At 38.5% G+C, this 20,168-nt stretch overlaps 1 protein-coding gene and 1 long non-coding RNA gene across 3 annotated transcripts in view; one reads left to right on the forward strand and one right to left on the reverse strand.

Moving 5' to 3' along the window:
- Positions 1–2,439: 2,439 nt before the first annotated feature.
- The window catches only part of LOC150077205 (uncharacterized), a 73,899-nt gene continuing 56,170 nt past the window's right edge, over positions 2,440–20,168 (reverse strand). The window contains exon 2 of the long non-coding RNA XR_016547688.1: positions 2,440–3,254. This is a non-coding gene — a long non-coding RNA (uncharacterized LOC150077205). The remainder of the gene's footprint in view (positions 3,255–20,168) is intronic.
- The window catches only part of LOC150077206 (transcription factor GATA-4-like), a 42,622-nt gene continuing 39,424 nt past the window's right edge, over positions 16,971–20,168 (forward strand). For both annotated transcript variants that reach the window (XM_090386167.1, XM_090386168.1), the window contains exons 1-2: positions 16,971–17,005; positions 17,555–18,274. In XM_090386167.1, the coding sequence (XP_090242293.1) occupies positions 17,954–18,274 (321 nt within the window). In that variant the 5' untranslated portion in view covers positions 16,971–17,005; positions 17,555–17,953. The remainder of the gene's footprint in view (positions 17,006–17,554; positions 18,275–20,168) is intronic.

Here is a 20,168-nt window from a genome sequence, read left to right on the forward strand (position 1 = left end):
GCCCAGTGAGTGATTACAGTAGACGGTCTTATCTCGGCCTGCAGTCATCACTGTCCGGCCGCTCTAGAGATAAGAGTGTTGAAGATGCAGAGAAGGACAGCAGAACCCACTGTCAAAGCGCTGGAACACTGAGGTGACGTCCCAAGGTAAAATCCTGCTTATCGGTAACAAGTAACCGCCAGCAACTGAGGGAGGCCAAAAGGGGCTGGCCTGCTGGGACTTAGAGCCTTATCGACAATCCTACCTCCACGCTCACACCATAATGTCGTCATTACGCTATGGGCTGGCTCCGATTTTCTGGTGAATTAAGCCAGGGAAATCAACCTTACATGCAGGAGTGATAAAAGAAATTGTGGCCAGGTGGAAAGCTGGATGGTTTGTGACTGCACGTACCGAGTAGCTTTTGCATCTGTTTTAATGCGCTACAAAGTAATTTCACGTGCAAATATGGACACAAGCCATTGCTAGATTGAGAGGCATTGTACTGATGGGGTGCTTGGCCTCCCACTGACGAGTTGACAGTAATCATCAAAAGTGAGGCGTGAGGCGTGGGGGGGGGGATTGCCACTGCATTAAAGAAGCGTTGTACTTCTGTTAGGAGAAGTAAATTGTTTTGTGCCTCAACAGTTTGGTAACTCACTCTATAGTGGGTTTCTAAATTCAACATTGGTTCTTAATGGTTTATATTGTGGATGACCAAACATCGGTCTATCAGATATGAACTAGCGTGATAGTCCTACTCCAGTTCAAATAAATTTATATAGATGTCGATATATCTTTTTAGGACTGGATTGCTGAACAGATTGACGATGCTAAATTCTAGGGCGTCAAAAATTGGCACTGAAACAACAAAACAAAAGCGAAATAAAAGGAAAATAGTTACATATTGTTTGTTTCATTACAAGCATAATGAACCAAACTAGGAAAAATTAACAAGCACTATAAAACAGCAAATATTTTGATTATAATAATACTTGGTGCGCTCTCTTCTCAGAGGATTCGTGATCCCTCGAGCTTTTAGGCACACTGCGTGTATCGGAACACGACCATCTTGTTCCAATGTCTAGATCTCTTAGTAACAGAAGTGAGCTAGACATTGGAAATTTTAGCATAAGAAATATAAGTAAAAATGCAAAATAAGTTCACTTACTTTGCGCCATCGAGTTAAGGTCTTTGATATTTTTCTTTATCAATACTAATTGCTGTTTATATAAAGATTGTTTTAGACCTGCAGTCTTATCCAATTTTATAGACACGTAGATTCGAACCACGGTTATAAACATATTCAATTGCTAATGGATTGCGATCTCTGGTACCAGAGCCAGTGTTCGTATTTTGTACATGTTCTTTTTAATGTTTGTTATTTTTGATTAGGGTATTTTCTTATTTGGTTTTGGGCCTTTAAAAGTCTTGACAAAGCCCTGATGAAATAGGAGCAAGGGAGAATTTGTAATTCTTGAGTCGGTGCATGATTTCCGTGTCTGGAAATCATTAAATTATGGAATGCTACGAAAAGGAGAATTTAAAAGAATTGGAAGGCAGCAAGATTTATAAAAGCCTAAGAATTTAAAGTGTCCAATTCGGGATTGATCACAGGACAGCGCAGCCTTTGCTCACATTCAAAATATTTTCTATCTGTATAAAACTGAAAACCACTGTAGTGTAGCTATCAAGGACATGCACCGCATACCTTTATTCGGTATACTGTTTCTTTATAGTGGTATAATCAGTCTCGCGCGAGATCATAGGAAACGAATTTTAGGGCAGACATCGTTCGCCTATCTTATAGTTTCTGTAGTAAAACCGCCTTTTGCCCTCAAAGAGTATGCTTCGATGGGGAGTGGGTAATTTACTGGAAATTGGGAGCCCCTGGTGTGAGATGATTGCCATTAGATGTGCTAGAATGTCATTATAGTTGGTACTTATGAAAATCTTATTATTCCCTATCTGACAGCACACATTGATAGGCGTGTCTATATGTAGGCGTCCAATGCTCGTGTCGCATTTCAGAATCGTCAGTTGAACTTTAAGAGGACAAACGTTTTCTTTTACTGGGAGCCTCCACAAAGACTTATTATTCTAGGAACAATACCTTCAACGATAACTTATGGAGTGTCTTAAGTCTTCTCTTGGCGATTCTCTGGTTCTGACTTTAGAAGCCACAAAGATTGCTACTTTTATTGAAAATTGCAGGTGAGTTATTAGAATTCCTGTGACCCTGACATTGTTCTTCCAGTTCCAGTGGTGTTGTCCGTATTTTTGTTCTATATACAGGGACTTAAAACACGTATATTATGTCTGTAAATTGCGTGTGTTTTCTGATCGATTTGCCTGTTTGCAAAAGTCTGATAAAAATATTAAAAGTCGATTGTGGGAGAATTATTGGTCGGGAGAACTATGGGTTACCGTTTTTACAGTGATATTCAACACGTTACATGGTTTTCTATTACATAAAAACTTTATTTAGTTACGGTTGTTGTTAAAGCGAAGATTGATTCAGTGGTCATAGCCCCCGTGGGTAGCACAGTTGGTAGAATCGCCGTCCTCCCTACACCGGGTGGAAAAGACCTGAATTCGAGTCTCGTCGATGATGTTAGGAATGTTTATGGGACTTTTTCACAACATGGCTGAGTTTGTTGGTCTCAGGGAAGGGTAGCACGGTTTTTTCTCCCGGAAACTCGGTTTTTTGTCTAGCAAAAAGAAAATCGACCACAGAACACACGCAATATACACGGAGGAATATGATCTTAGTTGCTGTTTCTCCTAAAGCCCTCTTCCAACAACAACAACAGCATCGGTGGTCATAGGGTCATAGCTGTGCCAAGTTATGGCTGTCACCAATCACAAATATCACTGGAAGGGAGGAATCAATGTGATCATTCCAGAAGTGATTGTAAGCGCGGTATTACCACAATCTGTGGCAAATATACTGCTGGAACTAGGGTAACTTTTCAGCATACGGCTTCTTTTAGCGATGGCAGAGGTGCCTAACTCGGCCACAGTGTGAATAAATTCAGAAAAAGTTCCCCGCATCATTTACATGATTCTAAAGTAGACCTTTTCGATACAGTGTGAAAATACGACGAATGTAATCGCTGCTCTACTGATCAGAGCTGTGTTCTTCAACAACAGACAGAGTGGATGTTGATGGTCTCCCATTTTGTGGACTAACTAAAAAGCGTCCTTCTTCCTCAAATCTTTCAGTCAGGCTGGCTGATCCAAACGGTGGTATTTTTCCGGTTCTTCCCCGAAATCTTTGTAATGAAAGGAAAAATATCATTAATGGAAAGTGAATAATAATATATCATTTAAAGTAATTATACATTCACTTTTAGGTAACTTTGTGTGCAGCAGTTTAGTTTCAAATATCATCGGATCTAAATAATGTTTTTATTCCATAAAAAAATTCTATTACATTTAGAATTAAAATTCATAACTTTTAAAAACCACATTCCTCTTCCAAAGCCGTTCTATAGAGTTAAATCTCTATAGAACGGCTTTAGAGATTTAACTATAGAGATTAAATAAATTCAAAAGCATTGGCAACGATTTTAAATCCTCTCCGTCTCACCAACCCATAATTATTATTAGGGGAAAACATATTAATGCTAATTAATCTCAAATAAACAGGCCAGTCCTATTACCTTCATGGTTATTTCTCTCTGGCGTTGTTTTCTTAAAATATTCGTGTGTAGATAACGGGTTAGTTTCTTCCTTTGGCGAGATAAGAGCTTTTCATTATTGCCAAACAGGATAGTTCATTGGTGAGGTAAAATGACACCATTAGAAACACAATCTCTCACGAAATGGTTCCCACTGTCTGATAACACACGTGTGTCGTACATCTAATTGCTTCATTATCCTAGCAAAGCTTGGCAAATAAAGAAAATCGCACAAACCTCACACACACACATGCAGAGAGAAAGAAATCGCGAGTGTTTGTGTGGCTTCTCGTCTTCCACCATTAACGAAACCATCTGATAATGTTTGCTTTATATATTACAAGGTTTAATTTCTACTTTCACTTTCCATCTTGGCAGGAAAAAGAAAATGCGTCAACATCTGTCCGCTACGAATTGGCGACTGCATGGTGTTTCACGGAACACAATAACCAGTTGCCATAGTGACACAGACCAAACACTTCAAACGAAACAGAAGTATGGGCAGGCGATATGTAACAGATAATGATGGATTAGATTCTTTAAACGGAAAGGTATTTGGGAGTTACAAACGAATATTCAAATGCTGGCAGTGTTCAGGCTGATACTTAATTGACCTCAATGAACAGTGCGTTTGGCAATAAGAGATTTGACTTGGCTTCACCAAAAAGGAAAAACATTTCGTTGAAGAAACTTATTGTACCATCTTTTTCTTCCATCTATAGCTCTTCCTTTTGCTCTTAATCATTCTTTCCTTTGTCCTTTCTTTCTCTTCTTTTTTACCAACATTTTCCTGATTTCTTTCCAATTTTCTCTCACCCTTTTTTCTCCATTTATCCATCCAATCTGGCATGCTCCCTCTTTCATGAATATAAACATATAATCCGTGTAAAACGAAATGTAAAGATGCTAGAAAACAGACAGCTATGCTAACTCGCGTTAATGAGAGTTAAAAAGGAGCAGTGTGATTCTCCTCATTGGTATTCATCTCATGTTCCCAGATAAGGGAGCTTTATCGTTCTCTTGCATTTCGCAGTCAGTGTGACAATACATTTCTCACAACGTACACTTCACCCAGACCTGCTAAGTGCGTGATACTCACTACACCGCCTGTTAACCTGGACATAATTTGCCCTAACTTGTACTGTTGGTTTTTCCCTTATCTGATCATTCTCTTATTTAACATCCTATGAAATCTGTACCAGAAATTGAATTCGCAGCAATGCGATGTTCCGTGTGTCAAATCTTCCACACTTCTGAAAGGCAATAAACAAATAATTCAGATTACACATCTACTTACAGAAACATGTAGTGTATAAGGACGGGACCTTGGATCGTCAAGACCATTTTGGAGACAAATAGAAAGAGAGCGAACCAAAAAGAAAAGAAGGAAAAGATGGATTAGATGAAATGACAAGGAAAAAACTGTAGATATCTTTATGCTTCAAGGTTTATAACATTCATAGTTTAAAAAAGCTGTTGTTGGGATTTAGGTGCATCAGCGATTTTGATCACAGCGGGCCATCGTGAACTATCTCTGTACAAGTATGTGCGTTCAGGGGGGCCGATTTGTATGTTGTGAGGGCTGAAAAACCTGGAATAATTAATTGAATTCAAGATGGGGCAATTTCTATGTGTGTGTGCATAATTTTATGGTCAGTTTCGATTGTTAAGACAAAGCTTTTAAACAGATCTCAGCTATAGATGAAGGCAACCAGTTTTGATTAAAGTCAAAGGTTGTTAAATTGAAATTTCAATTCCGTATTCAAAAATTCTAGGCTTCCCACTTTATGATTAATAACAGTAACGCTTATAACATCGCGGTTACTAGTTTTACAAGTGCATAAGCCGAAGAATTGATGTAAATGGACTGGATTCCAAAAGATAAATAGGAATTGTGGGCAATAAATCAAGCGTTGCAATCATATTATATTGTAAAAATTTATATTTATATTGTAAAGATGTTTAAAATACAAAACAATTTAATCCTTTTTAAAGCCAAAGTTAGGTACTACGGTAGTCAACAGTAATTTATAAACCATGCTGAGTGGTTTTTACGTTGTTGCGTGGTTTTTACTCCTGGAACTGGTGTTTTTAATCCAAAAATGCAGCCAAATACTTGTTTATACTCCGGCACGACCAGCAGGAGCCTCATGGATGAGCATAAGCAACGAAGAGTGTCATCATGCGAAGACTTCATCCAGACTTGTCAAGAAAATCCTCACTTCCTCCACTGAATTGTCTCAGGAGATGAGTGTTGGGTGCTTCAGCACAATTCAGGTCCAGACCAAGGTCCAAAACGTTTCGTTTACTGAATTCCAGGATCAAGACGATGCTGATCATGTTTTTCGACTCACAGGCTGTGATTCACAACGAATTTTTACCTAAAGGGGAGAAACGCAATGCTCCGTTCTGGCATTTCGAGACAAATGCAGCTCGTTCTTTTGCACAACAATGCCCCCCCCCCCATTCCGCACTTGCGAAGACATTACTGAAGAAACATGGCATTGTACAGATCAACTATACATCCTGGTCTCCTGATCCAGCACCAACGGACATCTTCTTCCTCTTTCTCAAGGTGAAAATTGCCCACAAAGGAAAGAGATTTCAGGATGTTGAGGACATAAAGAAAAACGTAACCACCGAACTGAACATCATCTCTTTGAACGCCTTCGCTTATATATTTCAGAAATTTTTAGAACGGTGTAATTAGTGCATTCAGTCAGGTTATAATTATTAAAATTAAAACCATTTTTGAGCTGCTTCACTTTCTGTTATTATTGTATTGCACCAGTCCAGGAGCTTTATTTCCAGACCTTGTATGTTCTATCTGCAACATACCGTTCAGAAAAGTGGAAGAATTGACCGCGACACAACAAAATAAATAAGTTACTCTAATGTACAAGTTGGTTCAGTGGTTGGTTTTCAGAAAGGACAGAAGGCGTCAGTGTAAGGTGTCTGTGAATTGCGAATATTCTATGGCCGGTTTGTATGTTTTGTGGACGAAAAATCTTCAACCCTCCCTTGCTGGAAACAGACTAACTACGCCACAGCTTGGATGGATAGAGCTCATAAGAGTTCTACTCATCTAGAGGTTCCTTGGATCTTTCCCGCACCGTGCTAGTCCCAAGGATACTAGTTCAGAAGACCAAGAGGATATATTTCTATGAAGTGCATTAGAAAATAAGAGAAATGAGTGGATACCAAGGAAGAATAAAGTGAAAGACGCACGGGAAAAACAAAATATCAGTAAATGGAAAAGAGAAAGATATATCAAGAACGTGGGACAATAGATAATTGAATACCAAGAGGACCAAACAAAGACGAAGATCCAATATCAGATGAAACGATTGAAAAAAAGACGTGCCCTAGATGAGAGATGCGGAAGAGAGAAAAGAATGGAGAAGCTAATATCATGTAGATTAATTAATGACTCCCACTGATGACAATGGTAAGACAAGCAGACAAGAATTAACAGATATCTTCCCACAATGTACAGATTAAAACTATTTCAGTTGAAGGTTCATTAATACGGATTCCACATGTTTAATGGAAAGATAAGGTTTTGCAATAGGTTCAGAATTCTAAGGGATCTATCAAAACTACTTCAGTAGGTATAATCAAATCTAACCGAAGGATAATTTTCCAAAGAATTATCCTTCGTCTATTTGATTAACCTTCTTGCTTAATTATAAAAACACCTTTACCATTATTTAAGCCAATATTTATTCTTATCAATCAAGGACAAACACCAATATCACTCGATTCGAACTAGGGAGATTGCGAAGCAGAACTGGTCAATACTGTTTTCGTGTACTGACAGCCTCCATTACAAATGTCCCCCGACGCCTACGAGTTCGCAAACCTTTATTTCACGTGGCCAGACATTTACAAGCTCTCTGTATGTTGTGGATTTGGAATAGAAGCACGCGAATAAGTGTTAGGGGAGGGAAAGATTCTGTCACCAGAAGTGTGCGTTAATAGGAATTTTAAGGACGCTTCAAAAAGATTATGACACCACAGCGAGCAGCAAAACAGCCTCGCCTTGCGATTAAAATGGCAGACACACCCTCTGGTGTGCTATCGAGACCGAAGTGGCCTGGAGGTATTCTGCCTAGTCTGTTACTATAGCAACTCGTCAATAAAGACGATGCCTGAGTTTGGGTTGAGAAGCAGTTTTCCAACTTCAACGGATTATGGAGGTAGAAAGCTACGTATTATTATTATTATTATTGTCGGATGTCCAGCGGGGTAATATTACGTCTAAGTCCACTCCTCCCTCCTTTGAACGTATTTCAGAAAAAAAAGGTCACCAGTCAGTTGTCCATTCACGAAAGAATGCAATGGTGGAATGCTAGAATATTGCAACTGAGAAAATAAGAAAGATAAATAAACTCAAGAAATGACTTACTGCAGGGGCGTCCAACCTTTTTTGGCAAGGAGCCAAGACAAATAAATTGTTGAAGGACTTTGAGTACAAGAACAGCCCTACAACTAATTACGCGGCATGCATTTTTCACATTTATTAATTAAATACGAAGGACCAAGAATTATTACATAACACTAACATTCTTATTATACATTGATGATAATATTATTGAATACAGAAGAAAAGATACATAAAATGCTGTAAAAGAGAAAGACTAAAAGCTGGTTAGATGTTGTAACCTATAATACGTAAAATACCAGTAATAAGGATTGTTTATTTACAAATCTATGTTCTGGACTTTTTGGACATTGAGGAGGATGACTGCAGCTATAGGCCCACTACCATGAACTGAATTACAATTAGGGTAAATTCAAAAGGGCTGAATTCTAGGCTTCAGCTGCAGAAACAACTTTCAGGTCCATTAAGAGCGAATCCATCTCCATATTCTTCCACCAAAGGTTACGATTTAATGATAGGTCATTCCCATACAGACGCTGAACACTGTACAGTGTTTTTACAGCAACTTTAGACGTTTCATTTATTAACGGAACTACAGAAACTTAAGAAGCGATGTCTCCTAATCTGATCAGGTCATCTTAAAATGAATTCTGGTTAAAATGAAATTATTTACGAACTTTTGATATTCGCAACTTCACTTCTGTATACTTGCTTACAACTCGCGAGACAATTTGTGATGACTCGTGACATGATCAGCCTCTGACGATTTATTTATGAAATGAACATAGCTGTATTAAAACATAGCTGCCACTTCTCTGACCATCTTTGAAGTTTATTCAATTCATCCTGAATTTTGACATCACGCCTTCTATACCTTTGTTGATGTCATTTATGAAAATGAGAAACAACATTGGTCTAAGACCCGATCCTTGAGGAACCCCGCTCCTGGTGTTAACACCAATCTAAAGAATGTCCATTAATCAAAACCCTCTGTCTTCTGCCCTACAGCCACCCAAACCTACTGGTAAGATCTTAGGATCTTACCAGTAGGTTTCAATCTGTTCAAACTTACACAGTAACCTCTTATGAGGGACCGAGTTAAATGCTTTGCTAAAATCCAAATAAACTATGTAGAAATTGTTCCTTAAATCCAACTTATAAGTAACTCTGTCAAAATAGCCTACTAAGTTAGTTAAACGTGATTTTCCCTTAACAAAGTCATGCTGTGTGTCCTTCAGAATGTCATATCCATCTAAATTTTCCTGGATTGCACCTTAATGATCGCGTCTAAGATTTTTCTTACCACTGAAGTCACACTGACCGGTCTGTAGTTACTAACTTCAACCTAACAACCGAATTTACGTATTAACAATACGTTTGCAGCATTCCTCCAATCCAAAGAAATCTCTCCTGAGTCCAAAGATGCCCTCATAATTAACCTCAATACATTCCCTGGTGGACTCTCCTCAAAACTACCGGGTATATGCCATCAACTCCGGATATAATTTCATATGGCTCAGCCTCACTCGCACAGTCTCTTCTTGGCATAAATGGCCTTTCGTCAGTAAAGACCGATGCAAAGTATCTTTAAATTCATCCGCAACACCAGTTGGGTTATCTAAGATTTTCCAACACCCAGTGCACAAGGGTTCGGTATGAGTGGGATGTTAATTTTGATTTTATTGTTAGAGATCGTGAGCTGGGTTGATTTGCTTGGGTTAAGATGCAGTCGAATGTTATCAAGATAGTTCTCCAGTCTCCGCAACATTCTGTTGGCTTCTTGACATGTTACTCCTGCTGTTCGAGGTCTGCCGGAATTGATAAAAATTTTTAAAAATGTTGGAAGTGCATAATTGTCCAGAATGTCCCTGGTATTGCACAGCATTCATGGTTTTGTGGATAACGACTAATGGGCCCAAGCCAAACTATGAAAAGCAGTCCCACACCCAAACTTCATTGTTGGGAGGATACAATCAGGAAGTAACTGTTCCCCTGGCATTCGCCACACCCAGGAACTGCCATGAGGCTGGTAGAGTGCGAACCTCGACTAGTCTGTCCATAGGACTATTTTCCACTGCTCTGCAGTCTATGATTCGCGCTTCTTAAACCGTGTTAATCGGCGTCTAGCATTTGTTGAGGTGATCAATTCTGTTGAACGTGTCATCTTGCATACCCACTTTTGCAATTGTCTGTTCGAAGCCCAGTGTGCATATTTATAGCAGGTTCTGTGACGTGTTGCATGCATAGGACCTGTTTCCCCATCCGTGGAGGGGTGTCCGGATATTAATCGTAGGGCAGTGTATATATCAAGAAATTCGACTTATTTTAATGATAAAAACTGGAAATTTATCCGCCCATATGTAGCCTTGTTTTGGTTCTCTAATTTTTAAGGTTCTCCCTGGTAATTGTAATCTTGCCCCTGTGAGATGGATTCAGGATTGCCATCTCAGGGTGCTTTCCTTTTCTTAATGGCGTCCATGATTCTGTTTCTGTTTTCATTTGAAGTAAGTTGGTTTTGCATGAGAAGAGTGCTGAAAGTGTCAGCAGCCCAGTCATTAAAGATCCGCTTTCCCATATTAGCTTTATTTACCCTGTGATCAACAATTCTTTTCGCATTCATTAATTTGAAAGGTGGCTCTATTATGTTCCTGCTTCTTTAATTTGAGTAAATTGGCTCATTCCTTCTTGTAGCGTGTGTGACCTGCTGGGGGAAAAACCACTTTTTTTGTAATTTTCGGAAATATTTTTGTTTCCTATGGAAACTCATTTTACAAATTATTCCAAACTCGTTTTCACTTGTCTGACCTCAAAGGATACCGCGTGTACGGCTTCCCAGTTGGCTTTTATGCCGCTCAACTTTGTCAGTGGACCTCCAGTCTGGACACAAAAATCTGTTCCATGGTTCCAAGGTTGTCCTTAAGTTTTTAGGAACATCAGCGACAAAACCATATTGCGTCGTATATAATGTCTGTAATTTGCGTGTGTTCTGAGGTCGATTTTCTGTTTGCTGGACGAAAAATTGGAGTTTCCGGGAGAAAAAAACCATGCTACCTTCGCCTGAGACCTACTAAATCAGCCACGTTGTGAAAAAGACCCATAAAAATTCCTCCAGTCATCGACGGGATTCGAACTCAAGTCTTTTCCACCCAATGCGGGAGGACGGCGATCCTACCAATTGTGCAACCCACGAGGGAATGTTCTTTGATGGCAACTGAAGTGATCTTATAACATCAGCAAATTAGTGCAGATATCTAGAGGCTGCATCCCGCTAACGTTTACTGTGGTTTGTTGTTCTTTGCTAAAGTCTAGATTAATTGAGTTTCCAATCATTTCATCTGTGCTGTGTCCTAAAATATTGCCACATACAAGAGAGTTCCAGTCGAGAGAATTGCTGTTTTTTGCCCCAATCACATTATTACCTTTGACAGACTGGGAAAGGGAAACTATTCTGGCATAAGAGGTTGTGGACAACTCTGCGCTAGGGTGGCATTACCAAGGGCTTGTTTAAGGCATCTTCGGCCTTCTTCGCCAGATAATCGTCTTGAGCATTGTACCAACCTAGTAATAAATCATACAAATTAGAACTGGGTACGAATATAAAGCATTATTTTTGCATGTTTATCGTTTAACATACAATTCTGATACAGCAGCATCAATAGTCAGGCATTAGTCATTAAGATTATAATTATTAGACATTCTCATCTTCATAATGATCAATGATGGACAGGGTAAAATCAAAAATGAAACAAGAATAAAACTAAGAAATACTATTAGTGTTTGTTTTTTATTTTTAATGCGTTTTTTACTTTAATTAATGGTGAGGGCCGAAGTTGCTTGAATCGAAATTTGCTGTATCAGGAGCCGCATTTGCTAATTTTTAAACTTCCCCGTGCAACTTGTTTCGGTATTATCGAATTTAAAACTTATTATAACAGTCGTGAGTCTTACTGACCTATCTGGTCGTGTCTGACTATAAACAAAACACATTTTTAAAAGTTAAATGACATTAAGTTTACCTTGCAGTGTAAGCAGGAAGGCTCAAGGTATACGTATTATCAATGATCTACGAGACCTCTGCTAGCAGAAGAATGTTGAGACTGCTTCTTTATAGAATGATGGACGAATACAATTGTCCAAATTGTATTCGTCCGTACAATTGTATTCAGGTTTGGAGACCTCACTTATTAAAGACATGACTTCTAAAGGAGAATCAAAATGAGGACAAAAGTGCGATCTATAGAAACTACAGACATGATACTTGGTGGTGTCCTGATCAAGTTGTTCAAGTCCTTAATGGAGTACGCAAAATGAATGAGAAAATTATAAAGTATGTGTCTGATGAGTGGCGGTACCTGGAACGTCAGTTCAACTCCGCGGCGTTTCGCTGTGGTGATAGAGGCCTATAGGAAGAAAATCAAAAGTAAACAGGAAAGAAACCATTTGAGGTTAAATTTGGGATTCAAATTGAAGGAAATTTTGTTTAGGGTTAGAATTTCTTTAAAAATGGGGGAACCATTTAGAGATAGATAACCTGAAATTGTTAACCACTCAACTGTTTGCAAGAAAAGAAATTTTGGGAATCAGCAGAAGGTTACATCTCATGTAGTTCAGCTTCGGGCAGCGCCTTGTTGTTTAGTGAAATAACTTGCCACCCAAGCAATGGCGAAACTACTCTTTGATATCTCCAAATCTGCCAGCGGGTTGACCGGAGATTCAGGGGACCCGATAATTGGTTTGGTATAATTGTTAAAGTACACAGGGAAGATTGTTCGAGAATTTCGCGAGGATAGGAGCAGAATTTGTAGTTTCGTTTCTCCTACCAAGGTTGGATAAGGAGAAATTGGACGTTTACTTCTTGGCGATGGGCAAATTATGATCGACTGCAGTTTTTATTTTTTGGTCTTGACTCTAGGCTACCCGACTAGCCTAGAGTCAAGACCTAAACCGAATGAGCACCTTTTAGACGAACTGGAATGCTGGTTCTGGCGATTGTACTGCAGAAGGAACAGGCACAATTTCTGATTTGCCTGCTACATGAAACTGATCTTAAATTTGATTTCTCCAAATGTGCTAATATCGGAATGCTTTTGGTAGATTAGCTGTACACGCCTAGAAAGACCATATTATCAAAAGCGTTGGGACACTAAACGTATAACACATTTTATGCAACTTGTTGATTACCCAAATTTTGATGAGGGCAGTGTGGCACTACAAAAGCATTATGAAGTTGCAAAATATCGAGGTATCATTTCAATAAGGTATTTTTCAGAAACCAGCTGAGAGAACATAAATGTGGAAAGATGCTAGCATGGCGTGACTTCTATAAATTAGCCTATGAGGGAATTCGGTAGATTCTTTACATTGCAAAGGCCTCTGTCTTTAAAGTCATGCAAGTAAAAGGCAGCGGAACGTTCCAGAGTTGAACATTTACTAAAATAACCACATGTTTTGGAAAATAAATTTCCAAACGGTTGCATTGTTTATAAAACTGAACCTTCAGTTATCAGTATACACCTTGACAACTCTAATTTCGGTTTTTTGGACAACGTTTTGTTTCAGAATGTTGCATTAACAGGGATTCCAACGATAAGCTGCCTCCCACAAGCCTTTCTCTACTGAGACCGATTTCAGGAGGACTGCTAATAGATTGTCTGTTGGGCACGATCTCGATATGTGCTCTTTTAATCGGGTGGAAAAAATTTATTGTGATGTCATTCGATTGAATGTTTGGAATGTACCTCTTATCCGAGGAGAGCAGCCGCCGTAATCTGATGGCTTGTGTCTGCTTTTCATGCTATGCTATTGGACTGATGGCGATATTTTGACATCGAAAGATTCGCTTCCAGCTTTGGTGCAACAGGACAATATCTGTTATTATAAAGCTCGATGTGTAACAGTTTACATTGGAAGAGTAGCCCCAATGGATTATCCCCATCCTATCCTTCGGATTTCTGATCTCAATCTAACAGTGGGCAATGTCGCTTTCCCAGTTAAACGTTGTTTTGTGTGAATAGTTGGCCCTCGTGGGGTAGCACAGTTACATAATTACCGTCCTGCCCACACTGGGTGGAAAAGGCTTGAGTTCAAATCCCGTCAATGAAGCGAGGAATTTTACTCAACCCTCAAGTGAGGGTTCAGACCAGAAACTCGGATTTTTCGTCCAAAAAAACAGCAAATCGACCACAGAACACACGCAGTTTACAGACACAATACAGCCTAAGTTGCTGATGCGCCTAAAATCCTACTACAACAACAATAACAGCCTGAAAAATGGAGATTTATAACTCATATCCTTTGATACGCCTAACAAATTGTCGGACAGTGTTCCACGAGACTATGAAAAACACTCCATTCAATGCACAGGGCCTATATCTAAATCTGTCAAATGCTGCTGCCTTTTTTCCCTTAGTGTTGTGATACTTTTAATAACTTGGTGTTGCGAAGAATTTATCCAGTTTTAAATAGTTGCTGCTCTAAAACTAGATATTGCAAAGATCCTTTCGTTGTTTTGAAACGTTTTGTGTTATTTTTGAAGAGTTATTATATTCTTAAAGTTGCATTATGTCTGTTAATTTAAACTTGAACAAGCGCAAACTGCATTATATGAAATCTATGGACGTTTGACAATTTACGAAAGATATATGGCTGTAAAGAAAGCGAAAGACGCATGGCTTGTTGTACAAGAAGATTACATAAATTTCTAGTAAAAAGCATTCAATCTCTTACCCATCAATGTTTCACATATTATTTACAGATGAGTTATTACAGTATCACATATAAATACAGCTTATATTTATTTGTATTCTGATACAACTAGCGCCATCTCACCAATTATAAAAGAAGCTTTTCTGGACTAAAATAACATCTCTGCAAACACCAGAAGACGAATTACTGACGCTTTGCTTTATAGCTATTAATCTGATTCTTTCATAATAAAAAATAATATTATAAATAGAAAACCGATCTTTATTTAAAACAATTCCTTGAAATAACACTGCTTCTGTAAAGTAGTTTTGTTTCTCTTCATATACCCTTTACTTTCCTCCCTTAAAATGATACCAGTTGTGATAAATCCATTTATAAGTTAATAAAGAACTCTAAAAGCTGCTCGTGTATTTTACTCATTTTTGATTTTAATTGCGTAATATATTTTAGCACTTGTACAGCACGGTAAAAGTGGAATTGTCAGTGCAGTACAGTACACATTTTTGCAGTTTTATTAAATTATTTTATTAATATTTAGTATTATTCCATCAGCATTATCGGTTGTTACAAGAAGTATTAGTATCGTGTTTCCCGAGACTCAAAGCCTATCTTCTATTTTTTGCTACGATGTCCCCCGACTTTGTTAGGGGACATCACATCTACTTCGTAAACTACCTCAATTCCCAAAGTAGAACTTTTTGTATTAACAAAGACTTCTACTTTGGAAACATCAAACATCGAAATTAAAGCCTAACTTTAGTTTCGGGAGAAGGCAAGAGATTTTCATCCAGCAAAGTTTTTGACCAGTAGTAAAAGTAAGACCACAAAAGGGGGGGGGGGGAACTACCCCTGGTCACCGTAATTGGAGTAACAGAACCCCCTCAGCAGTACATTACTGTACTTTAAATTACCTTATTTTAAGAGAAAACGCTGATGTTTCTTTCTATCAGCTCAAGGCCTATCTTCTGATTATGCTACGATGTCCCGCTACTTAGTTAGGGGACACCACTATCTACTTCGTAAACTACCTCAATCCCCAAAGTAGAATTTTTTGTATTAACAACGACTTCTACTTTGGGAACATCCAAAACTAAAGCCTAACTTTAGTTTCGGGAGAAGGCCAGAGATTTTCATCCAGCAAAGTTTTTGAACAGTAGTAAAAGTCATATCACAAAAGGAAAAAACTACCTCTGGTCACTGTAATCGGAGTACCAGAACCCTCCCCCCCCCTCAGCGGTACATTAGTGTACTTTAAATTATCTTCTTTTAAGAGAAAACGCTGATCTTTCGATCAGCTTTTTGTATATATCTGCCGCATTTCAATTTTGATTTCTATCAATGTGACAATTTTTTTTAAGTAGCTAGAAAACCTCTTTCCACTACAGCTCGCTTACCAAAGCTAAGACATTAAAGAAGAAATTCAGTTTATTATTAGTGTAGATCATATCGTCTCTGAGGACAGACTTAAATAAATAAAATATAACCATTAAAAAGGACCTAATCTCTTATCACCTTTCAAAAGTGGGAAGTAAATACCAACTATCGCAACAACTGCTTCTAAAATTCAGTCGAGTGGGCTAAACATTCCCCTTACACTTACCACGACGCCTATTATTCCTTTATTCCTCTCCTTCGGCCATGTGCATTAGAAGAAAAAATTAAAATGTTAAGCCTAATGTCCGTTATACGTGAAAATCGTGGTGAGTTTATTAAAGATAGCACACCAAGAATATTAGTAGGTACAGATTGACAGGATGACGCGGTGGGCGAAACGATACGGATAATCATCTAGCGAGTGGCAGGGAGGATGAGGGGTGCGAAGCAAATAGCCGTACAAAGTAAATTACCGTTGCGTGTTGACGTCATGGTGAATTGGATGAAGGAGGCGGTTCTAGGAGACTCCCATTAGCTATCTGCTATCGAATGCCCCTCCCCTGTCCTCTGATCCGTGCGAATACACGTATGTCTACTTAGCAGTCGTAATCAATTGCAGGGAGGTGGTTCTTGACTGGCTGCATCGCACTTACTGGAAGCGGGCAAAAGGCAGACAATAGGAAGAGTGCGCAAAGGTTGTACCATCTTAATTCAACCGCCCAAGAGATGTGGTGTGTTTACGCTTCGCGTTCACGTTGTGCCCAGTCTATTTGTAATTCAGGGGTTACTACTGGAAAGCGGTATTACGGAGGAGAAGGTGTGTAGTCGACGATAAAGCGAACAGCGCCATGTCAGTGGTTGCCATCATTTGTAGCTTTAGGTAAGCTCATAGTCAGCCATAGGGTTCCCGGTTATCGCGTAAGATAAGTGATGAATATCTCTGCGTTAAGTTTACTTGATACAGTATCTGTGTCCAGAGATCTATTAGGCAAAGTATCTTAAGTATCTTGGAATATCTTGTTAAAGATTTCGTTTACTTTGTTGTTTTTAATTAAGTATTACGAGAGGTGTTTATTTAACAGTTTGAAATATTTGGAAAAGTTGATCACGCCTGGAAATCGGTAAGCATCGAAGCATCTCAATTCGTTTTCACAAATACAGTTTAAATTTTATTACAATCGAGAAACAAACATTCTCTGTTTCATAAATAATAATTATCAGAATTAATTTGACTGTATTGAGGCATAATTAGATTTTAATTATGCCTCAATATTATGAATAGTTATTGTTCGTTATTGAATATAGTCTGTATATGTTATTTGGAGCCAATTCCTGCTTTTTTTTGAAAAAATAAAATAATATTTAACAGTTACATAACGTTATATCGTCATTCAGAGAGTATTGTACGTTGTAATTTATTTTCTTACAGATTAGGATAGTTCAAGACTCTTTCGGACAGTGGTGATGAACTTACCGAATGGTTTCAACCAGTTGTACTAAGAGAGACAAGTCTAAGCATCTTTTGTACATAAGCATCTTCCTCTTCTATTCAAGAGCTTTAAAAGATTATTTAATGCTGTATTCGTTTGGTTTGATCATCACATTTCCACAATGGAGAATGTTCGAGACAAAGACTACAAGCACGAGAGAGACTTCGCCAAACTTTTAAAATAACTAGAACCTCCTCCTTTTAAACATTTCTATTGATGATCTGCGATGAACGAATCGTACCCTGGGATACTGATGTCCTACTACCACTCTAACTAAGAATCCCAAGGGGGGAAGGGAGGAGTTTGATGTCTCCTATGACTTGACTTTTCACGCTGAAATGTTTCAAAATTTATCCTCTGTGCACCTTCCCACCCCTACCTATCAAGAAAGCGGTACATCCCCGTATCTCCACCCTAGCCCGATGTACATTCCGACTTCGCGTCCCGTCATGGCCCTCCATCAGTACGTCAACAGCAGCGGTCATGGGGCCGGCGGAACGACAGCTCCGCCGGTGTCCGCTCCAGCTCACGGCGGTGCTACCAGCGTCTGGAGTACCTCCAATGGAACGCTCTCTTCCCGTGCGTGTTCTGTTACGGAGCCCTACATTTCGGGTCCGCCGGCACATGCGTCGCTGTCCTCAACACGTTTTACTTTCCAGGTAAGTGGATTTCTTATTTCATAATTTGATTTCTTGACATCAAATGCCAAAGGAAATCTTATTGCTCACTGTTTGGTCAAAAGTAAACTTCGTGTAGACGTTCACTGCATCAACGTAGGTCACATTTATTCAGAAACGGTATAACATTAGATGGTTGTTTCACCAGAAAAAATAACTTCTTTTAATGATACATGATAGAACGAAACCGTTCACTTTAAAAGGTGAGGAATTCAAAATTAATATTCTTAACTGATGAACGCTAATTAGAGTCTCACCAGCAATCTGCATGTGATTCTGAATCTTTCTATTTGGACCACGCAGAACTTCTTTTGAAATCAACCACTGAGCAGTCCAAAAATTTATGTTGACCCAATGCACTTCAAGACACAGATTTTGGATTCCTGGAGACAAAGTTTGTGGTGAAACACTTTTCATTTAAAGTAATTTTCTTCGAAACTGGAGGGACTATTTGACATAGATGAGGGACATAGCACGTTATTAGAATTTTGGTCTCCTGGACAAAAACGGTAGATCAGTGGAAATACTTTAATTTATATTTAACTTGAATACGCCTTTTATAAAGAAAAATCATAAATAAAAATGTAATGATTTTATCTGCAATGATTATTTTTAGTCGATCAATACATTTTGATTGCTTTGACTAGGGTTGGTAATGAGGTGAATAAAATCAACTTTTGGTACGAAGATTTTTAGGATACATTAGAAATGTTTTCATATACACAGCTGTCAAAAAGAAATTTGTGTAATTATGATTTGAAAATATTCTGTAAATTAAAACTAGGAAAGTTATTCTGTCCATATTCCCGGCACTATCTTGGATCAAAGAAGTTTGCAACTTTTGGAAGTCATTTGGCAAGAATATTATCATTAACTGCATTTTGAAGTGTAATTCAAACACATAGAACAAATAATGTTCATATTAAGCGATGTACATATACTGTCTGTACATATACACACAGTATATGTACAGAAAAGCGAAGTGTAGCGTCCAAGTAGATCGCAGAATGCCGAGGAGGTTGGTTATAAAGGTCAAAAATAAATGATATATGACCTATCTTTGTAGATGCAAACCTCAACACCACTTAGTGAACAAAAACGTATTAAGAACGGTTTTAATAACGTATAATAGATTATATTTTAGTATAGAGTGGAGATATCCACACGAATTCTCAGCTATTTCTACTCAAGCAAATCTTTACGAACATCTCACTCCAGCTGGTGTTGTATGCACTTCAATTACGATGATGTCATATGAGCCAGAATGACTGCACCTTGTTTAAAATGTATCATGTTTGCCGGCAAGTCGACCTTCATGTCGGCAGCAAGGTCAGCTAGCACAGTAAATGAAGTGACTAAAATCGGCACACCGCATTTAGTAGCCAACCACGTAGGACTTCATGACCCTGTTTCTGGTCATGGGCCCGATAAAAACCAGTTGGTGTGGACTTTAGAGGCTGTCAGAAAATTCTTCACAGTACATCAACTGAAGAAAATGCAAACATACCTTCACTTCCACATTACGAAGCTATAGTTTCTAAGCCGGCCACCTGACTCTGGATGGGTTACAAAGCTGAGCGGCAAAAGGAACGGGAAACCCAACGATATTATTCATAACTCAATAGCGAAAGTGTTATTCAGTGTATTCACGAGCAAGAACAGTATATAGCGTGTTAGTCATCACCATCTACGTGTACACAATCTTTAAGCTCGACTACGATAATGGCATTTTCCATTACATGAACGCAAACAAACCAACGTAATTCATGGACAATAAAAGCATATTTTGTTTCAAAGACTGATAAATTATTTCTGTCTAAGGGAGAAAGACCTCAGAAAAGGTAATTTATGATCCCTTCCATGAAAAACGGACGTA

Source organism: Mastigoproctus giganteus, chromosome 12 (assembly GCF_048544385.1).
Source record: "Mastigoproctus giganteus isolate SK-2022 chromosome 12, ASM4854438v1, whole genome shotgun sequence".
NCBI classification, from domain to species: domain Eukaryota; kingdom Metazoa; phylum Arthropoda; class Arachnida; order Uropygi; family Thelyphonidae; genus Mastigoproctus; species Mastigoproctus giganteus.